The sequence below is a fragment of the Typopeltis vanoorti genome, chromosome 19 (assembly GCF_054136105.1).
Source record: "Typopeltis vanoorti isolate ZY-2024b chromosome 19, IOZ_Tvanoo_1.0, whole genome shotgun sequence".
NCBI lineage: Eukaryota > Metazoa > Arthropoda > Arachnida > Uropygi > Thelyphonidae > Typopeltis > Typopeltis vanoorti.
In genome coordinates this window covers 64,120,230-64,141,495 of record NC_143567.1, presented here as the reverse complement: position 1 = coordinate 64,141,495, position 21,266 = coordinate 64,120,230, and the positions used below count along the sequence as shown (strand labels likewise).

General features: G+C 32.7%; 1 protein-coding gene across 1 annotated transcript in view; it reads left to right on the top strand.

Moving 5' to 3' along the window:
- Positions 1–1,702: 1,702 nt before the first annotated feature.
- The window catches only part of LOC150096184 (uncharacterized), a 36,672-nt gene continuing 17,108 nt past the window's right edge, over positions 1,703–21,266 (top strand). The window contains exons 1-9 of the mRNA XM_090409215.1: positions 1,703–1,721; positions 11,297–11,356; positions 11,488–11,542; positions 12,503–12,629; positions 14,003–14,165; positions 16,046–16,112; positions 18,559–18,667; positions 19,601–19,763; positions 20,313–20,382. Of these exons, the coding sequence (XP_090265341.1) occupies positions 11,299–11,356; positions 11,488–11,542; positions 12,503–12,629; positions 14,003–14,165; positions 16,046–16,112; positions 18,559–18,667; positions 19,601–19,763; positions 20,313–20,382 (812 nt within the window). The 5' untranslated portion in view covers positions 1,703–1,721; positions 11,297–11,298. The remainder of the gene's footprint in view (positions 1,722–11,296; positions 11,357–11,487; positions 11,543–12,502; positions 12,630–14,002; positions 14,166–16,045; positions 16,113–18,558; positions 18,668–19,600; positions 19,764–20,312; positions 20,383–21,266) is intronic.

The window sequence follows — 21,266 nt, the reverse complement described above, 5'->3', positions numbered from 1 at the left end:
AACTCCCAGTTGTCCAGTGATTTCAACCGTCGATTCCTGTTTTCCGTTAACCTCTTGTCCACACCTACCACTGATATGTTATGGTTTTTCTATGACTGATATTAAATTATAACCCTGCAATGCATCTGTGTTGTTGTTGTTGCAGAGTGCAAGAGATATATTGAAAAACTTTGTTCAAATTAGATGCGAATTCCTATAAGTGTTTACCCCTGCGTTTCTAGGAAGCAGTCACAATAAACGTGTATAAAAAAGCTATATAAAACAAGTAGAAAGGATGAATGAAGAGGGATAAGTAAAGACAAACTTTGTTTCATGTTTGGTGAGGAACTGCGAAAAAATTGTTGCTGGTAACGGCAGGTATGAATAAATAGATTTAACTCGTGTCAGTAGAGAAACCGTTGATGTCAATTCTGGTAAACTAACACAAATCATCAGAAAATGGAATGAATTGGAAACAGACTGGTCATTAATTAATTTTATTGTTAATGGGCAATCTGTTTACGAAGTTCTAAAGGGATGTAACCCGAGATGTGGGCACAGTATCGAGAGATTTCGTAGTTTATTTTCAGAGAGAGGTAATACTTATTCAAGCATCAATTACATAAATCTGGATCGTTCCTTCGACCACCAAATTTAAACCATATGTATAAATTCAGAGGAGGTAATATTTGATGGTATGTTAATACCAAGAACATTCGTAAATTAAATCTTGGCTAACAATATAAAGTAAACTCATTTGGTTTAAGCTATTAATTTCTGTCATCAGGAGTTATTTCGTGAAAATAGCTTGTTTTAGGATAAGAACAATAACATTAATTTTTATTTAGAAGCAACATTAACAAGGTTAACAGGATGCTAATGTAAATGTCTCGAATATGAACAGATAGGATGAACATGTGGATATTATACGAGGATGGTCTGAAAGGTTCTCGGCCTCAACCATAGATGGCAACACTATCGGCAAGAAATTTTTTTTCTAAGTTCGTAGATCTGTCATAAGCATCCATGTAAAATTGTAATTATTCTATCAAGTAGTTCTGAAAATCAAAAGATTCAGAAGGGATTGGGAACATTACAAGAGAAGAGAAGAGAAGAGAGAGAGAGAGAGAGCGAGAGAGAGAGAAATAGAAAACAGTTGTTTAGAAAAGTTTAATTTGAAAAGTTCCAATTTATTAACTGTAGATCACAGCTGGGAGTTAAGTTATGAATGTTGTATAAAGGTTTATTCAAATTCAGCATTAATGTTCAAATTCAGCAAGCACCATGCGTGGAAAGTATGACTCAATTCTATTTACATTTCTGAAAAACAAAATGATTATACGCATATTTGCAATTACGACATCCATATGGCCATGAAATACATTTGAAGGATTCTCACAATGAATGCAAGTAATCTCTCCACTGGACGAATATGTGTTCTTTCCCATTTCATTTGATTCTCATAATATTCAGGTTAAAATATCAAACATTGCAGCTTCTTGCGAAAGACATATAATCTCATTTCATATCTGGAAAAAAAATTATAATACGATTATTGGCGATTACAATATCCGCATTGCCTTGAAATACAGGTGGCAGATTCTCACAATGAATGCAAGTAATCTCTCAGATGGACAAAAAATGTGTCCTTTCACAGAATAGTCGACAGATGCTACATATTATGTATAAATAGACAGAGAGCTCGTTTCTCTGTACCTTACTTCCTGAGGGTTTACAGCCAGGTAAGTTGTAACCTCTGTCATTTATATGCATGCGAGTTGGTAATGTGCTAAGTTCAATACGTTCTTTTGAAATATTATATGATTATTGTATCCGCTTTACTATTTTTGGTCGGTTGTTTTTGCTTTCGGTGATAACTGAAATGATACAAATTTGAAAGAAAATTATGAACGTTCCCAAAACTTTTATTACAAAAACTTTATTCGGAAATCGAGGAAGGTGTCTTAAATACTGATTTTGTAGCTAAAACGATTTATTTTTAGACTTCAAGTTTGATTTCCTTGAACCCTTAAAATATTTTTACTCTTAGGTAATAAGTGACATATAGAATTAAAATAATATGAACTAGGATAACACGTTTAGTAATAATGCTGACCTAGTCGGAATTTTGAATTTGTACGTAAATATACAAATTAAAATTAATCACCTAGCAACATTTAGTTCCACCATATTGTAGGTAGAAGTCATTTAGTTCTGGAAATCGGTAGTAGTAATAATAATTACTTAGGTCAAAGGTTCCAGTGTCATATTTAGTGAAATAAAAATAGAGAATGAAATCACTCAAAGGGGGTACCTAATGAAAATCCTATCGATAAACAAGGTACAAGATGACGTTTATGCAATTTGTATGAAGAAACAGTTACACAAGACATTTAATGAAAAGAAGAAGGTCGATTTATTTAGAATGAAATTTAGTTCTCTACGTAGAGGAAAAAAGATCACATTATTCAGCATGATAATGCTTCGAGATATAATTGTACCTGAAACAGAAAATTACTGAGAAGTGGTTCCCCAACGCCGAGATTACCTACTGAATACTTTTGTACTCGTCAGAAGTGGAAACACTTGAAAGATCAAGCAAGGCAAATACACTGTATGAGTAGAATAACGTAGTTGGCTATTTTATAAAAAATAGCCAACTACGTTATAAAAAATTTATAAAAAATATTTCAGAAAAACTGCTCCCAAATTGCAAATAATGATCCAAAGACATTAAAAGGATCATCCAAAATTATTGCGGATTTTTTTATTCCATGATACCTATAGTGACATGCAAATGAAGCTTCAATTATCTTAAATTGATAAAAATCGAATGAATCAGGTGCGTCGAATATACCAATTTTACTTAATGCGAAAAACTGTATAATAACCAATTTCACTTCAGTGAAACCAGAATATCGATTCATAAATTAGAAATGTTTATCGCTTTATTAGAAATATTAAATAATGATAGTTAAATTCATGTTTAATAAATATATTTATTTATTTAATACTGTCTCTATACTTACGACTAATATGTCCATGCAATATCCGTATAACTTAGGACTAGTTCGATTGCCACAGTTGAAATAAACAACTTTCGAAACGCCATCTATAAAAGTTGTTTTAGATGTAGAAATAACTCGTCTTGTAACAATAATATATTAATTGCAGCAATTGGAAGAGAACTACGAATCAATAAACATTGATAATCGCTCATCGCAGCTCATACGAAATATCGAAGTAATTATGGTAGTTTTTTTTTTATATAAAACTTTGCATTTTTTTTTTTTTAGTTTTATAATCTCTCTGATAAAGATAATTTGTAAAACATGTCTGACATACCATTTCAATCGAAAATTACAAATTTAAAAAAAAAAAACATTTTCTATTTAAAACAAAAATAGACTGCGATCCATTATCCGTGACAATACCACGCTCTCTGGCTCTATAATTTATTAGAATAATATTAGATTTATTCACTGCTGATATGTGTTCGGCAGTTTAATTGTTTTTGATGAAATAAAACCACGTCGTTAGTTTTTTATTTAAGAAATTTCACTTCTATAATACTTTTATTTAAACTAAAGCTAAATGGGTTAGAAAACTTTCGATCTTCTAAAGACCTTTGCATGCATATATACTGTCTGATATTTTGCTATTATCATGCCAATATAATGAAGAAAATCTTTTATTCATTATAAATGCGAATATAAAAACTTTTTAAGAGATTCTGTCATTGGTTTTCTATTCTGACGAGTTTATCACTGTACATGAATTTTCTCAATACGCTTTTAAAAGTGTACTCATTATTTTCAGTGACAGAGTAAACAAAAAGTCGAATCTCATTGTAGTCCTCTTTGTTTGCTGATATCTAGAGGATTTCGCAGAGCATTCCTCTGTCTGTTGATATAAATAGAGAGGAATGTTATGCGAAGTCCTCTTTCCCTTGCATTCGGAATTATGTTTGGACTAATCCTCACCTGATATATTTTTCCAGTACTTTTATAAATATATTGATGATGTCTTTGAGATTTAGACAGACAGAGGCTTTATAGCAGGGTGGGGAACCCCTCGCCCGCGGGCGAAATTTCACCCCCGAGTCTATTTCAATTCGCCCCTATGCTGATGTACTTGTATGTAAATGTAAGTAAAATTTCATAATAATTTAAATGTATTATAATTAAATTTATTTAAATTTAAATAATTAAATATACAAAAGCAAAAATAACTATATTAACATAAAATATGATCGCCATACGTCTGGCAACCATCAAATCGAGACCCAGTCCTGCTCAAAGTGATAATACTTGGAGATCAAAATGTAGTAATCTGCCTATATTCGAACTTCACAAATCTATTGATTCTGAGATATTCCCTTCTTTAAAAAATAACGCCTTGAACATAGCTTCTCAGTTTTCTACTACTAATCAATGCGAGCAATTTTTTTCAAAATTAAGTCTGGCAAAAAATCACCTTCGTACAAGACTCGCTGACGAAAATCTCGGCAATGAACTACGAATAGCCGTCTCATCAATGGCGGCTAATATTTCTAAGCTTTCACAAAAAAAGCAGTTTCAACCTTCTCACTAAAAAGTTTAAGATTAAAAGTAAGCTTCATTAACTTTGATGAAATATTTATTATGCTATTATTGTTTTAATAAAGTTCTCAGATAAAATAAAATAAATATAATTTTTTAAATAAATTAAATAGAGCCTTTGCTTGATTGTTATATTTATATGTCTACACAATTGTAATTAAAAGATACCATATCAGATGAGAATGTTGCGCATTCACTTATTGAGATATATATTGCACACTACATACACTATATTTATTTAAGTTTTATTTAAGTAAAGTATCCGTATGTAATTTACGAATAGGTATAAGTATAACTATCGAGCATATATTTTGTCGGGTAAAAACAACACGTGTTCTCTTATTGGCTGCTTCTCTGTTTCCGGATGGAAAATTAGTTTCAAATGAGAAAAACTCCCACCTCTGTTAAGAATCCGTGTAACTCGCCTTCAGTTGGAAAGTCCTTATGGAGATTATTCTTGTCTTACACGGAACTGGAACCGAGGATTTCCATCCAAAGGACAACCTCGATACTGTGTGGGCAATAAAATAATATTTTTTAACCGATCAGTCAAACTTTATTATTATTCAAACATAATATTTACAATTATTTAAATTAAGGGGATATTAAATCCCACATTGTTTCAAGACCGAATAAGAAATTCAAAGAAAGGAATCAAAGAATATCATGACGAATATAGCAATTAAAAAAGTATCGGCGACTACTAGCGTACGCTAAAGCACGTAGTCCAAGTACGTAGTAGAAACTAGTGCAACTCGTAGCAAAGGTAGGGAAAGTTCTGATCGCTATTCTTAGTATTTCCCATAATGGAAAACCCATCTCCAAGGAGATGTATGATGTTATACATTATAGCAGAGTATATAATTCTTTTCGCCATCCCCTTAGTATTATTTTGGTCTAGCTACTCACTGATGAGATCTCAATTAAGATCGAAACCAGTCTGGGATTTAATATTCCCTTAATTTAAATAATGTTTGCATCGCCGAAATGAAGCCTATTGGCTCTTTATTTTAAATAATATTTACAATATATTTTTGCACAGTTATCTGCACAGTATTTACACGTACTGCTAACATCGTTTTTAAAATAATAATATTATATAACTTTAAACTTTATGTCTCAGATAAATTAGAAGAATATAATTTTTAATTGATTAGCCTAGTGGCTGAGCGCTTCGCAACCATATGCCTGGGGAAGGAGTGTCCTAGGTTCGATTTTTGTCGGAGACGTAGGAGCCTAAGGAGCTTCCTCAGCCATAGCCAAGTTAGCCGGTCTTGGGCGCGGACAGAAGGTTTTTCCCCCCAGTTTATCCTCGAGTTTTCCCTCCCGCAAAAGCAGGCAAACCGGCCCGTGAACACATGCTTCCTAAGACATAGGATACTACCGGGAATAAGGAGCAACCAACCTATTCCGCAGGATTATCGGTTACGGAAGCTTACGAGGTAAAATATGTAGGCCTGCGCGAAAGCGTAACATACGATGACGATGATTGATCTCCAAATTATTTAAATATATATAATAGTCATTTTGATTAACATTCCAACATGTTATAGCTAGTGTTGCCAAATGAAAATTACTAAAAACAGCTAAATCTTAAAAAAAAAACCGGATAGTTTTAATTTTCTTTATTCAAGATGAAGTGATACTTGCATATAAGTGGCTAAATACATCTTCCATATGGTCTTCTGCGGTTCATTCACCCAGGTTTCACTTAGATTTTCAGCTTTATTATATGTGCCCATCGTTCCAGTATTTCTCAGTGTAGATGCTGGTAAATGATAGTGTGCACAGCACTTGTTGTTACGCCTGAGGCCATACTTGACTGGCAAAATAGCTGTCAGCATTGGCAATTCCATCTTGTTTCTTATTTTAGTTTTAACTACATTCATGGAACTTTTAGTTCCATGAACTACATTCATGGAACTAAAAATTCGTTCAATTTCCGCATTAGAATTTGGCAGTATTAATAAATTTATAGCACACTGAGCAATTTCTTTAAATGGATTCATTCCAGATGCATCTTTATATTCTCATACTTCATTCCAGAAGAGCTCAGTGTTTTCTATATTTGTTCATTTATTTAAGCGGATAGTATTGTACTGGTATTCAGCAGCAGCAATATCGTTTTTTGTTTTCAGCATTATTTCTGAGATTGGAGTAACAGGTTCTTTTATATGTTTTATGATATGTCAACCGAAAAAGAAGACATATTTCTTAAAATATTCAAGTTTTCAGACAACCTTTGCTTAAGCTGTTTGAAGAGACGAAGAAACTGTCTTGCTCTACTTCTAAGATTTCGCTCATCATTTTCCGTTATTTTCTTTTGTATCATCAACTCTGATATTTTTCTTTCAAATCTGTAACCAAGATTTGGATTGGGATCCAAATAGTCATCAATCTCTGACTCTAGAGGGTCAACTGTGGATGATGGTAGCACTAACATATTTGCAATGAGCGAATCAAACGAGAAAGGTCTTCAAATAATCTCATCTTATCCGCACGGTTAGATTCGAAAATTTTGTTAACTTGCTGAACTTGAACTAGAAAAGGATGCAAAAATAAAAGGTATAACAAGTTCCTTTCATCTTTGTACATCTCCCACAAAATTGGAGCTTTATAACATTTCTCAGTCACACTCACGACTTCGAAATGAGTTTTTAATTCCAACCACTGGCTGAGAATTCTGTCTACTGCAGGTTCAATGGAGAGCCACCTTGTTGCACAATTGCTTATAATTTTCAGAGGAGCATCATTTTTGTTGATAGTTTGATACAGCTCTTTGTATGCTGCTTGTGTTGAAGAAGAATGTGAAAACCACTTATACGTTTCGGCAACTAAAAATTTCTTGGGAGAGATTCTGCACAGGTGTGAGACATTGCCAGTTGTAATGAATAGCATACACATCTAATTAAAATTAAGGTGGAAATATATGCCTTCAGTTGCTCATAAACGCCATTATTGACACCAACCATAATACTGGCGTTGTCTGTACCAATTGCAATGAGATTTTTAATGTCCAGTTTCTTGGTGAAGAAATCGTTCTGCAGTGCACCCACAATACCACTAGCGTCACACTTTTCTAGAGCCACGATGCTCAGAAATTTATGCATAATTTTGTTGAATTTCTTGCTATAATAAATGATGGCCATTCCTAAAATCGTATTCCCTGTGATATCATTCGATTCGTCTATTAGCAAGCTGAAATTTTCATCTCCAATGTCCGCAATTAGATCTTCTTCAAAATGCTCACTTAGAATATTCTTTACAATTGCAAACTATTTGGGTCGGTGCAGTTTTACCTTTGGCATAATTTGACTGTCTTGGATGATATTTTTGCAAAGATGTACTAGATGATCGCCACTGTTGAATCATGAGTGACAACAAAGAAATAATTCTAACCTATCTTCAAAGTTCGCTGTCCCATCAGACTTTTTCATAAGCATATTTGTAATAGAAACAGCCTTATATGAAATTGTAGCAAGATATTTCTTAGTTTCGCTATGCTTTACAAGCTGACAATATTTAACATCTATATCACATCTGCAAAACTTACAGTGGCCTTTTGTAGCCTCACCATAAACTTCACACAATCATTTACTAAACATTCCCATTTGCAACCACTCCAGCCTAAATTTTTGCTTGTAAGCTTTATTTTTCTCTTTGCTCATTTTTGAAGAAGGGTATACAATATACAACTCTTTACTGCAACGAATTACGACCAGTCTTTGAAAACTTCCCACTCGCTATCGTAACTACCAAACAGGACAGAATGCAAAGACTAACTTCTAGTGGTGCTGTCAACTTTAAGGTGACAAAATGGCAGACTGTTGGACCACGTGACTGACATGATGTCATCATGCGTTTGAAACGTGTACGATGCTCGCACCAAACGTATCAAATGCGAACATCCGGAAAACGTTTAAAACAATTTCTTTAACAGTAAGTTATAAAAACAACTAAAATGAGCTGAAACAAGTTCTGAAGGAGCTAGATTTGAAGCTCGGTGCTAGATTAAAATTTTTGGAGCTAGGGAAAAAAAAAAAAGGGGCTAGATCTAGCTACAAAGGAGCAGAATTGACAACACTGGTTACAACTAAGTGCTGCATATTATGGTTAATTTTCTACATTAGATGTCAATAAAATTCAATAATAATAATTATTTATTATACATTTCACAATCCGTATTCTTCTGTTATTAACAATGAAGTCCGTAGCGATTTTTTTAATGTATAATGAGTTAATACTAGCAAACTGTAGTTGGTAATTTGTAGTCCGTAAATAAGGTTATAGTTGTAATAAATTGATTTTTTTTTTTCATTTCTCTTGATCTGTTGAGGTGTAATGTGTCAGCTTGCATCCTGGAAGCTTTTTATGACGCTTATCTAAGGATGACATCAGTTAGTTATTGTTTATTGGTTTGATCGCTGTGATGGAAAAAGGCTGATGTTTGATATATTCACTACAGCCGTAGGATAAGAAATTCACACATAATTTGGAATGCCATGACGCTGACTGAACTGAAAAAGTCTGAACTAATATATTGCTTCATTAAATTTGTAAGGTGTGTATTTCTCATTCATAGTATGTCCTTAGGGCCCTTTTCAGGCCATTGTAGTCTGTGAGGTTCCTGTATTCAAAATGTAGTTTATTCAAAAGCTTCGAGCGGTGTCTGTCCTTTTCATAGTGATTGTTATATTTATATGTGATAATAATTAGTTATCTGAGGTCTTGTTATGCGATATGTGTTTCTGACTGTACTGTAATTGACATAAAAATAATATTTTAGCATAGTTTGCATGGTGACATAAGTGTTTTGCTGTCAGTATTTTGTGTTCTGACATTGCAGTGTATGTAAAGTCGATATTTTCTCTTCGTTCCCAAAAGATCAGTTTTATGGTTTTGTGCTGTAATGATATTAATCTATTTAGTTTTTGTGGTGTACACAGAAAGCATTTGTTGTTGTCGCGCATCTTAGTATATTTAGACATAGTGCTGCTTTGTATATTAGTGTTTTCAGGCGTGTGGGATCTATTTCTTTTACCTGTAGGGTTTGACAGTTATTGTTCGCAGTTTGTTTTGTAGATGACTTAAGTGATTCTTTCGATTCATATCTTCATCAAAATAAATTCCAACGTATCGTATTTTTTCAACCTGAACGATGGCAGTGGTTTTACTGTACTGAGTACTTTTATGTTGGATGGGTAATATATATATATATATATATAATTATCAACTGGTTAACTCTGAATTCAGAGAGTGGATTAATTTTGTAATTTATAATCAGAGTTTAGTCATTTGTAATCAGAGTTTAGGTGAAATTAAGTGTATCAATTTCTGCAAACAAGAACTATAAATAGCTATAAATAACTATAAATGCATTAAAAGAGTCAGAAATATTGTGAAAATCCATAATTATTAGATCAAGCACAATTCGATCAATGAAATCGTGAACTAGTTATCCCATGTACAGTTTTCTTACTAGATCGGTGAAGAGAAGACTGAACAAACCGACCGTCAAACTCGAAAAACAATGACAATATACATCCACAAAGTGATGTCAAACAGCAGGAACTCCAACAATAGAAAAGATGACGAGGTTCGATGCGATTGAAACTAACTAATAAACAATAGGAAGATATTAAAAATTACATCGAAAATAGCGCGAAGAAAATGCTTCAAGCCGTTCCACAAGAATGCCTTCCAAAACAGTAGGAAATAAATTCAATTACAAGAAACCGTTTAAGAATTACAAAATAAAACTCTACACAACACCAATATTTGTGAAACGGAAGAAATATTGATAAGTGAAACATTAGCCAGTGAAACCTAAAAAAAAATGGACCGAATTTGAAAGCGAACATATGGACGCCTTGGCGTTTGTATTTACTAAAGTGGTCAGCAGCGTTAGCACGACTCGTAAATGCCGGCGGGAGTATTCCCATAAGCTCTCTGGTCAACTTGAACGAAACTTTCATAGTTTCTACATTCGGCTTTGAAATAATGCTGGATTTAATATCCACTTAATTTTTATAATTATAGTATTATTATTTTATTTAGCTAGTATTATTCTTAATATATTAAGAAAGAATCAGAAGATTTTATTTTAGCAGATCTAAACGGGAACTAAAAACTAATGCAATGAAAGCAAAATTTGAGAACATCCCTAATAACAGAATGAGATTATACGATTGGGAAGATGAAATCGTAGAAATTCTGAATAGTGCCGGCATAAAAGTTACTGAAACAGATTCCAAATATTCCATAATCAAGAAGCCAATATAATTTGGGTAATTAGAATTCACAAGTTTAATTGAATAGTTTAATCGGCTTTTGGATAACAATCTGACGTGACAATTATTGAACATCGAGGAGTTTGATTCATAGATCCACATTGGCAATCGAAATGCGTTATGTGCTACTTACAAAAACCAATATTACAACTCTAATGCAGTTGATACAATTGCAAATAGGTCAAGTATTTAAAACACCTAAACATAGACGATATTCACACGTATATGGTTGCGTGATCCTTGATTGTTGAGTAGAATCTGGATGAAACTGCATCACCAGTCAAATTTTGTGCATAATATGTGAAGTTTTATCGTTCCGATTGTGTAAATAAAGTCGAAGCAATAGTAATAGTAGTAGTAGTAGTAAAATTATATTTTAGCTATAATGAATGAACTAAGTTTCATATATTTTTTCCCTTCCTTTAGCCATGAAGTACCTCATTCTATTTTGCTTTCTTGGAGCCTCCACTGCATTCGTCTTGCAGAGTAAGATAATAAAGCATTTATTATCAATTATTCTACACTGTGTTTTATAACTTGTTTAAAAAATTTAATACAATTAATTTTTAATCATTCCTCTTGTTGAAGGTTGTTGATTTTGTCTTTATTTCTTGTAGATGCAGAGCCAAATGGAGACTTCCTCGTCGAGGAAATTGAGGATGACCTTCGCACGTAAGTTTCACTTATATGATTAACGTCCTGTTTCTCATATTAGTACAGACTGATTTTGAAACTCGCAAACCATTAAAAGATAGTACTTTACAGATAGTGTTATAAATCTTTATGTGTTTATTTATAACCACGTCTTCTGAGTTATGTGAGAAGAACCCAATTCCGCGTTTCTCCACCCTAAACGTATCACAGCACTATAACCAAAATATCAAAACGCCTGCATACGGTGCGTTATATTTTGCAACAATGATTATGACAAAAAACGTTGTAATTTTATAGGTTTAAGACATTTAAGGCAGATATGTTCAGCACCTAACTATCCACGAATCTTATATAAATTACAGTTGATCCTGCCCGTTCGCTTCGAGTGTTTGAATTTAATATTTTAGTACGAAACAAATCTGTTTTCTAAACATTTTGGGAATCATTCAAAGTGTCCTAAAAAAAACAAAAAACATAAATGCTAGGAGAGGGATTCAAAAAAAGTGTTGAAATTAGTTTCTAAATTATGTGGAACAACCTCCTCGGCCTGCATTTATCTAAGATAGCCTAATTCACATTCGAAACCTGTGCTTATTGCATTTCCCCGAGCTTACCTGAAACCCCATTACAAAATGAATGAAGTGGGACACTGGGATTACAGATAATGTTAAGCACATGCGATGCCACAATCTTAAATCCAGATTGAGCTTAAATCTCTAACTTGAACAAACAGTATTATGAATAAGCTTAAAAGAATAAAAAGTAATCCTAAAATGAGCAAATTAAGTCGTTTCTTGTGTGGAATGATTTGTAAATTGTAGAAAACTATGAGTGCAATAATATAAAAGCTTTTCCTCTTTATTTTTCAATGGTATGTCTGAAAATATTCTGATCATTGTGTAATGAGTTTGTAGACTATTTTTCATCTGAAAACTTAAAAATATATTTTACTCCATAACTGCACTTTTTTCTTTATAGCTTGAAAGCAGCCTTGATCGGTGCAAAAAACATTCCCGATATTAGAGACATGATGGATGAATTTATGAAAATGATAAAAGACGCTATTGATCACGGAAAAAATATATTGACAGATAAAGTTCAGACAGTAAGTTGTAAACTATGTGGTTTGTTTCAAGCATAATATCCCAGATAAGCATCCCTCACACACACACACACACACACACACACACACACACACACACACACACACACACACACACACACACACACACACACACACACACACACACACACACACACACACACACACACACACAGATCACTGAAACATCATATAAAGTGTGCCACAGATAACAGTAATCATCATTTCCTACTCTTGATATATAACCAAAGCGCAATCTCTGTTTATATTATAATTAGAATCTTTAAAATATTAAGGCTGCTTTACAAATCTGTAACACAATCCGATTATTATGCGATTTCATTTAAATCAACCACAGTTCAACATATGACGATAAGGTGATCATACTAAAAAACCATTCAATGATAGGTTCCCGATTTAGCCAATATTTGGCACAGGCAGACCTGTTTTTCTTCCGATAACTCAGTTTGTTTGTCCTGCAAGCCCAAGAAAATCATCCTTGGAACTCACTCTATTTCAGAACTCTCTTTCGGATGAGCTTAAAATTTTTGATAGCCTTTAGCCACGATTTCTTATTGGCTAACAGGGGGAGGTTGACTTCCCCTTTGTATCCAAAACGTCACGACCAAACGTCTTCTCCCAGCTTCTAAGAAAATAAAACGCCGTAGCAAATTTTATTACTATTATTTATTTATTTCGCTGAAAATCTTGAATTTCATTGAAATATTTTCTTTTCAAAGAGAAAAATGTTCATTTCATGCAGATACTTTGTGATCAGGCAGCAATTATATTTATAGCACTCTGATGTCAGATGGTGTCCAGTCTTTTATTAAATTAACGATTTATATATCTATTCTCACTCCTCTGACCTCTAATAGTGTTTCCTTCTATTGTAAAGCTGCTACCGAAACACGAGATATGCATTCTGCATCTCCTGTTTCGTTCTTGTATTCAGAATTTAAATGCTGTTACCAGTTCTTCTGCCTTCTCTCTGAAGGTAGAAGAACTCTCTCCTTTCATGTGTGAACTCGTTATTCAAAAAATATAATATGAAAATCACCTATAAAAATATTTTTTTTTTTCCTTTCATTACACGTATATCATATCACACCACACTGATACCATTAATCTCTTTACAATACAAATTAATATGCAATTTCTGTAATTGTTATACAATTTATAACCTAGATAAGCTTATGCGCTTGCGGTATAGACATTTGATAATTTTAAATTGTATTTGTATTAAATAAATGTTGTCCCTTGTGCAGAAAAAATATCCAGGCAATAATCAAAGGCTATAATTTATTCAAATACTGTAATCTACTTGAATGTCTCGATTTGCAGAACTGTGGAATTTACATTTTTATCTTTTACAGATTCTACAAATGCTCAAGTACTTCAAGAAGATAGGAGTCACACAGTTTGGCGTTTTTCATGAGATACTGAAAAAGGTCATGATAGGATTGGAAAATCTGGCGAAGGAAGCATTCGGTGACACTCTTGCAGCTCTGAAAGACATAATAGCACAGCTTCTAGACGGTAAATGCTTTATTACTTTCCAAATTAATATACTGAATATGAAAAATGACCAAACGTCAACATGTGCAAAGAATTCTAGACACTATTTATGTGACATTTTCAAAATGGGCCTCTCGAAGACGTAAAAGATCGTCTCAACTATAGTCTGGCTCGGAGAACAAATTCTGATTATTTTTGCGTGGGATTCTCATCCAAACAGTTGTAAAAGTGTAATAGATTAGACGAAAAGAGCAACGATTTGTTTCATTTCTTTAAATCTTCTTATATGTTTATAAAATCGTTAAACACATCGCTAAACATCAACCACACATTTTGTGAGCCAGTTCAGATCAAGAATAAGCATTATAGTAGAGAAAGGACACACCGTGAATGAAATTCAACAACCACTTAAACATGTACAAATAACCATAAGAAGAAAAGTATTTTGACCGGGAGGCCTTTATTTGAAGATTACACGTATCGTTACTGTTTTTTTCGATAAAGAAGTGACATTAATAAAAGGCGAAAAGTCAAATGTCTTACGGTAACTCAAAGAGTTTTCTTAAAATATGTTTTGTTTCACACATGTTGATGGTTATCGCAACATATTTGTGATACTTTATGATATAACATGGTTCACCCACGTGCGTAGTTAACCTGATTTGATGATAGGCGGAAGGAAAATATACTCGCATCTTAATCAGTTAAGTGATAATGGCGAGCTGCCTTTTATCAGGAAGATAGACACAGGTGGCGTTGCCCAATATTTTTCACAGCTGTCATCTTTCAGTAGTATCGGTAGTTTATTCCGAGGTAATACCAACACTGTACGAAATATTATTTACAGACATAAAGTTTCGATAAATCATGGGTTGTCTATGGTTCCCTTTCCTATATAATCTTTATTTGTATTTACAGTTCCATGTTTTTACAAAATAAAATAAATTAAAAATAAAAATCACGAAGCTGTTACAGAATTTGAAGTGTTGTATATGTAATATGTATATGTAAGTCGTCTTTATTAATCAGGGTTTCAGATAAACATTATCTGCAAACTGCGGTTTTTATTATTAGTCTTCTAGTATTAGTTAATAATGATAAATTATTATTAGTAGTAGTAATAGCAGTATTAGTATAAAAATTATTATTATTATTACATTTCATAGCCAACGACTGATCGCGAGAGTACTCTCCAATCAAAAAATCCACCGTCAAAACTATTAAACCCCCATCCAAAGAATATCATTACATGCAAACACACCACAAACAGTATGAATATCTGTACCCCACGCCACAATCCCTCAACTACCCACAACATCAACATCATAAAAAAAAAAGGATTTCCGATTGCACTTCATCGTACCTAAATAGAAATCAAGGATAAAAACGTGAAGACACATGAAAAACTATAACATTCTTCTGTGAGAAATCAGTGTTAGGTTTTGATACACTTAAATACAAATTAACGTATTAAAACGTTAATACGTTAATTAAAACGTTAATAAAACTTATTAACCAAATACCTATTTGGTTAATACGTTTTGATACACATTTTTTGAGTTATACAACAATTACAAACTTATGTCATACAATGGATAAGCACTATATAAGTTACATCGGTTTATTAAACAAACTGAAAAACATTTATATTATCATATTAAGCTAATAAAATATGCTTTCGGCCGACACCACCCTAATGTTGTATCTAAACACGTTTGTATTAAATACGTAAATAAATAAATAAACATGCAAGACAACGATAGGAAGTTAAGAAAATAATTCGTAGAAACTTTGTTAGAATCCTGTCAGTTTACATTATTTATTAAAATGATTTAGTATTCTTAGTATTTTGAGATAAACAATTAAAACGTTAATTTCACATCAAACTCTTTTTCGTTTAGTTATGGGAGACAAAACTGTATCAGAGGACTATTTGCTTGCCGAGTGGAATTCTGGAAAAATGAGCATGTGAGTATAATCCTCGATTATATCGTATAATTTTGTGAACTATGCCTTAAATGAAAGGAAATAAAGGAATTATTTGCATATTTATACATCAGGATATTCACAAATATGTTACCTTAGTTTGATTTTGAACAATGAAAAAAGAACAGCTAGAACAGAAATACACCACGTCAGTTGGATGGAAAGGTATTTTCAGTTCTCTGTGGTATCAACAGAAATTGCAATATTAGGAAGCAATGGTGTTTTATATGTAGCTGGACAAATGTCGAACTCATTTAGACATACATAATTGAAAAGTAAATGATTTGTTAATATATCATCATCATGCGTATCAAGAATTTATGCCTAGCATGGCCTGTTCTGGCCTTAGAAGTCACCGTTGAATCGATTAAGAGGTGTCCTGGTTTTCTTTTTCCTAATGGCTTGTACTTTAAGGCTTGTTTTGGTAATCTTTCTATTTTTATTCTTTGAATGTGTTCCATCCATTTATGTTTATATTTTTTAATTTTTTCTATTACTGGTTCTTGGTTTAATTCTTTCATAATGTCTTCATTTCTTTTGATCAAATAGCGTATACTTTACAGTTTTTCAAATAAATTTCATTTCTGCTGTTGTTAATCTTTGTTTCCCTTTTGTTTTATTATCCAGATTTCGCTTCCATACATTAAGACTAGTAAGGCAAATGTATGGTATACTTTTAGTCTGGTTTGATTTTGAACTATGTTTGGTTTAAATATAGAGTTAATTACACCTTTTATTTTTAAATATTTTGCAATTTTTACGTTTATATCTTTTTTCATTTTCATATGTGATCATATATCCTGGTAGTTAAATGAATTCACCTGTTCTAAGGTCTTGTTATCTATTACTATTTGTTTTTGCTGGATCTTGTCTTTAAAGGACATAGTTTTTGATTTTTCTGTTGATATTATCATACCATAATCTTTTGTTATCTCATTTAGATCTAAAATAGCTTTCTGTAAGTTATCTTCAGACTTTGTAATTATTATTTGGTAGTCGGCAAAAAGAAGAGTGTTTAAGTTCACTGTAGAAGAACGTTTAATTTCTTGATGTAAATTTATATTCCGCTTTAGTATTATTTCATTTAAGTGAATATTAAAAAGAGTTGCTGAGAAGGGACATCCCTGTCGGACCCATTGATTTATCTCTCTCGTATATGCTTACTTTCGATTTAGTATTATTTGTATTTGATTATTTTCATATATACTTGTGATAACTTTTAGGATATTATTTGGTATTTGTTTTTCATTTAATGTGTTAAATAAAATGTTTCTTTTAACTTGGTCAAATGCTTTTTCAAAGTCAATAAATGCAATATATGTTTCTAAATCGTATTCTCTTCTTTTCTCAATTATTAATTTTTGGCAAAAGGCTGGGTCTATCATTGATCGTCCTTTCTTAATCCATATTCTACTCCGAAAATAAATTTTTAGGAATAATTAATTAATTTGCTATTTGAGATTCTGCTATTTATTTAGTAACAGGAATTTATTATGCTTATACGTCTATAGTTTTTAGGGTCATCACTATTACCATTTTTGAAGATAGGAATCACAATTTCTTTTTTCCATTATACTGCCCGTTCTGGAAACGTTCATCCTTCTCATGCTATGGAATATTTTGCCGGTGACCCTTGCATGTATCAGCAAGATACTACTCCATACCATATTGCATTGCGTATCCGAGAGCAATTTTTTAATGCTATGCTGCAGTGTTTAACTTTCAAACTAGACCTAAACACCATCGAACATTTTTTGGACGAATTAGAATTCCGAGTTCACTCCAGGCCGTAGGGTCAAATTCTAGAAAACTTCTAGCAAAAAAAACAAATGTGACTTAAATAGACATTTTAGTATGAGGATATCGGTGGTAAAATCACACCTTAATAAGGCAATTATACAGAAAGTTTTAGTTTGTAGCAGCTATAGTTTGAAACAGATGCAACCTCGCTGTAGTTTGAAGTATATAATTTTATGGCACAGAAACCTTAAAGAAGATAACATTAAAACTCTTTCTCTAGCGAAGGATATCTGTAAAATTGGCAGTAGTTTCTGTATTGTCACATTTAGAATGCCTGAAGAGGAATCGCTGAAGCAACTTGAAATAATACTAGTACTGTTGGGGTGGACGTTACCACAACAATCGTCTTCCTTTGATACGAATACAAAATAGAATAATTACTACTGTAGCCATTACTGACTTAACATACACAACCAATGGCCTGTTTATCATTCATAATATTTTGCCATTACACAAACTATCATCTTTGTTCTAATTCATATGTAAGAAATAATATTGTAATTTATTTCTGTATATAATGCAGTCTATTGTTAATACTGAACTCACTTAGAACTATGTAAATGAAAAGTTAACGATTTTTAAATGTATGATTATAATTAATTTATTATTTATTGATTTTCTTCAAAAGCATTGAAAAGGTGAAAACATTTATTGAAGAACAAATCCAGGAATTGATGAAAACGATCATGGAAAACATTGAAAAGGGTAAAGTCATGTCATTGGACTTCGCTGATAAAGTAAGTTTTCAATTGTGATTAGTCTCAGCAGCAGAATTCAAGAAATAATAATCTCATTTTGAATATAGAGTTAAAACGATATAGAGCGCTCTTAACAAAATACTAAAATTTTAACTTCAAATTTTTTTTTTTTTTTCCATCTGAATGTGCGTAATCTGTAACGACAATATCGATTACGTACGTCGTTCAGTTGGTCACCATATATAATATATATATATATATATATATATGGGGTAAATCACCACTGACGGGAACAGTTGCACCGGAAATGTCTATAAAATAAAAAGAGAATACAACAGGAATAAAATGATCACTGAATTTAATAAAACACTTTAGAGGTCAGGAGAATAACATCGCGTCTAATGATATCGGAAAATATTTTCTTGGATGCTTAAAAATTCTTCATGTGATACATCTGTAGAAAAAAGGATTAGTTCGTAAGGAAGTGCGGTCTTGTATGTGTGTGTGTGTGTGTGTGTGTGTGTGTGTGTGAGAGAGAGAGAGAGAGAGACTTTACATTAGGAATATGTAAAGCGGAGGAATCTGCATTTCACGATTCCACAAAGGTTGGATGTAACTCGAATAAGAAGATTGCAAGAAATTCTTTGATTCCGGTTGCAACTGTACTTCCACAATGCTAGCAATAACAAAGGATGCTGTCTCTCTGGAATGTTCCAAATCCATCGAGCCACATTGTTTCCATTTAAGTATAATTTGATCCGAAACAATCACCAGGAAAGAATTAGCGGTAAAAGTATGTTCCGTGTGGAGAAAAAGACCCCTATACTATCGGGGGGGGGGTTGGATACCATAATAGGATAGTTACTACTAGCCTTTCTCTTTCTCTTTTTCTTTTCTTTTATTATATTATATTATATTATGCGATTTGTACTTATCTTCCTATTTACTTGATTCCATTTCCTTCCTCCACAGTTGCTACGTCTCGCTCAGAAATTCATTGAAGTATCTGGAAAATTATCAGAAAGCGTGATACAGGCAATAACAAAATTCCTTGAAGAGGCAACCAAACGCGCAAGTCAATTAACAGGAAAGGCTAAGGAAGTTGCAGACGAGATAATAAACAAGATTAGAACATGTAATGTCTGATAATTACGTTTCATTATTTAAATAAGACTTAATTATATCTTTAGTAATAATAATTGGCCAATTTTGAATTTTTGAAATTACCTCCGTGTGAATTTCATGTTCAGTGATTTTTATGTTCACTGAGTAGGGTTTACATGTTTTTTTCCGTTTTATATTGTGATGATTGTAGTATAGTCATCGTAAAGTAAGCGATGATAATTGAAACACATGAGTCTTTTAAAGCAAATTATTCTTTTAAATACAACAACGATAGCAAAGTGATGGACAAAATTTGTTGTCTGTTGTTTATGAAAATGTACGTATTATTAAGGGGACTTTAATATTTTCTCTTTAACAGTATCTTCGCGAGCATACAAAATAATCAACCCTAGTTTGATGTTTTGAATCATATAAGGGCAACTCACTGGATAGAAAAACAATGTTGATCATAGAAACAAAGCGGGTTATTAAGAAAGAAATATATAATATATAGTACAAAGTCAATGCAAGTAATGATTTCTAGAACATAGGAGCTCAAGATGTTTATTTTCTTTTTCAGTTGTAGAAAATCTCCGCAAATCCGAACCATTGGACGCACATTCCCTTCCTCTGATGAATATTGAGAGCATGTAAGTACCAGCCTGCAGTTTTTAACATTATGCTATCGACATTTCGGATAATTAGACTGTTATTTGAAAAGAAGCCTTCTTTCTGAATTTTTATCTCGAGCTTTATAAACGCTCTACGTGTGTCCAACGAAATTCGAACATGTTTCCGTCCAATTAAAAGTACCCCCGATGCCAAATGTGCTTTACGAACGCTCTACAAATAAAGAATAGTATCACTGATGATAATTACCTATTGTAATTCGAAGTTCCAAGGGTTCAATTATTTTTTCTATATGAAAATACACTTGCAGAAGTCTAAGTAAATTCTAATCGGGCGTCATGTTCTGTAACATTTTTTTTATAATCTTATGGCTGTGTCTAAATATATATATAATGTTGACAAAAGTGTTTGGACAGGCACTTGACCTTCTATGCAAATATCGGATACTACTACATGCAAATACTCTGGGAGTATCTACGTAATTCTTTTAAGAAATGGAGGAATGTACTGCACGTTATGCACGCTGCTCGATGTCAAAATCATACTTTTAACTGAACTACCACACTTCCAACATGCGATGATGGTTTTGTATCCGGTGGCAGTATCCCGAAATCCACCGTTGCTTATGTCATTCACAGATGGAAAGTTGGTGGCATTACCATAAGAGAAAAACGCCTTGGAGGCCACCGACACTCACTGACAGAGATCGAACGGATTTGTTTCGGAATGTTCGAGAATCCCGAGATCATCAGCCATGGACCTCGCAGTCAGCCTATAAAATGCTGCAGAGCCATTTCTAATCACTATACCGTTATTGTACCCAGAGACGTTTTCATGTCTTAGGTTACCAGGGAAGAATATACTGCGAACAAGCTATACATCACCCCTCTTGCTCAAGGCAAAT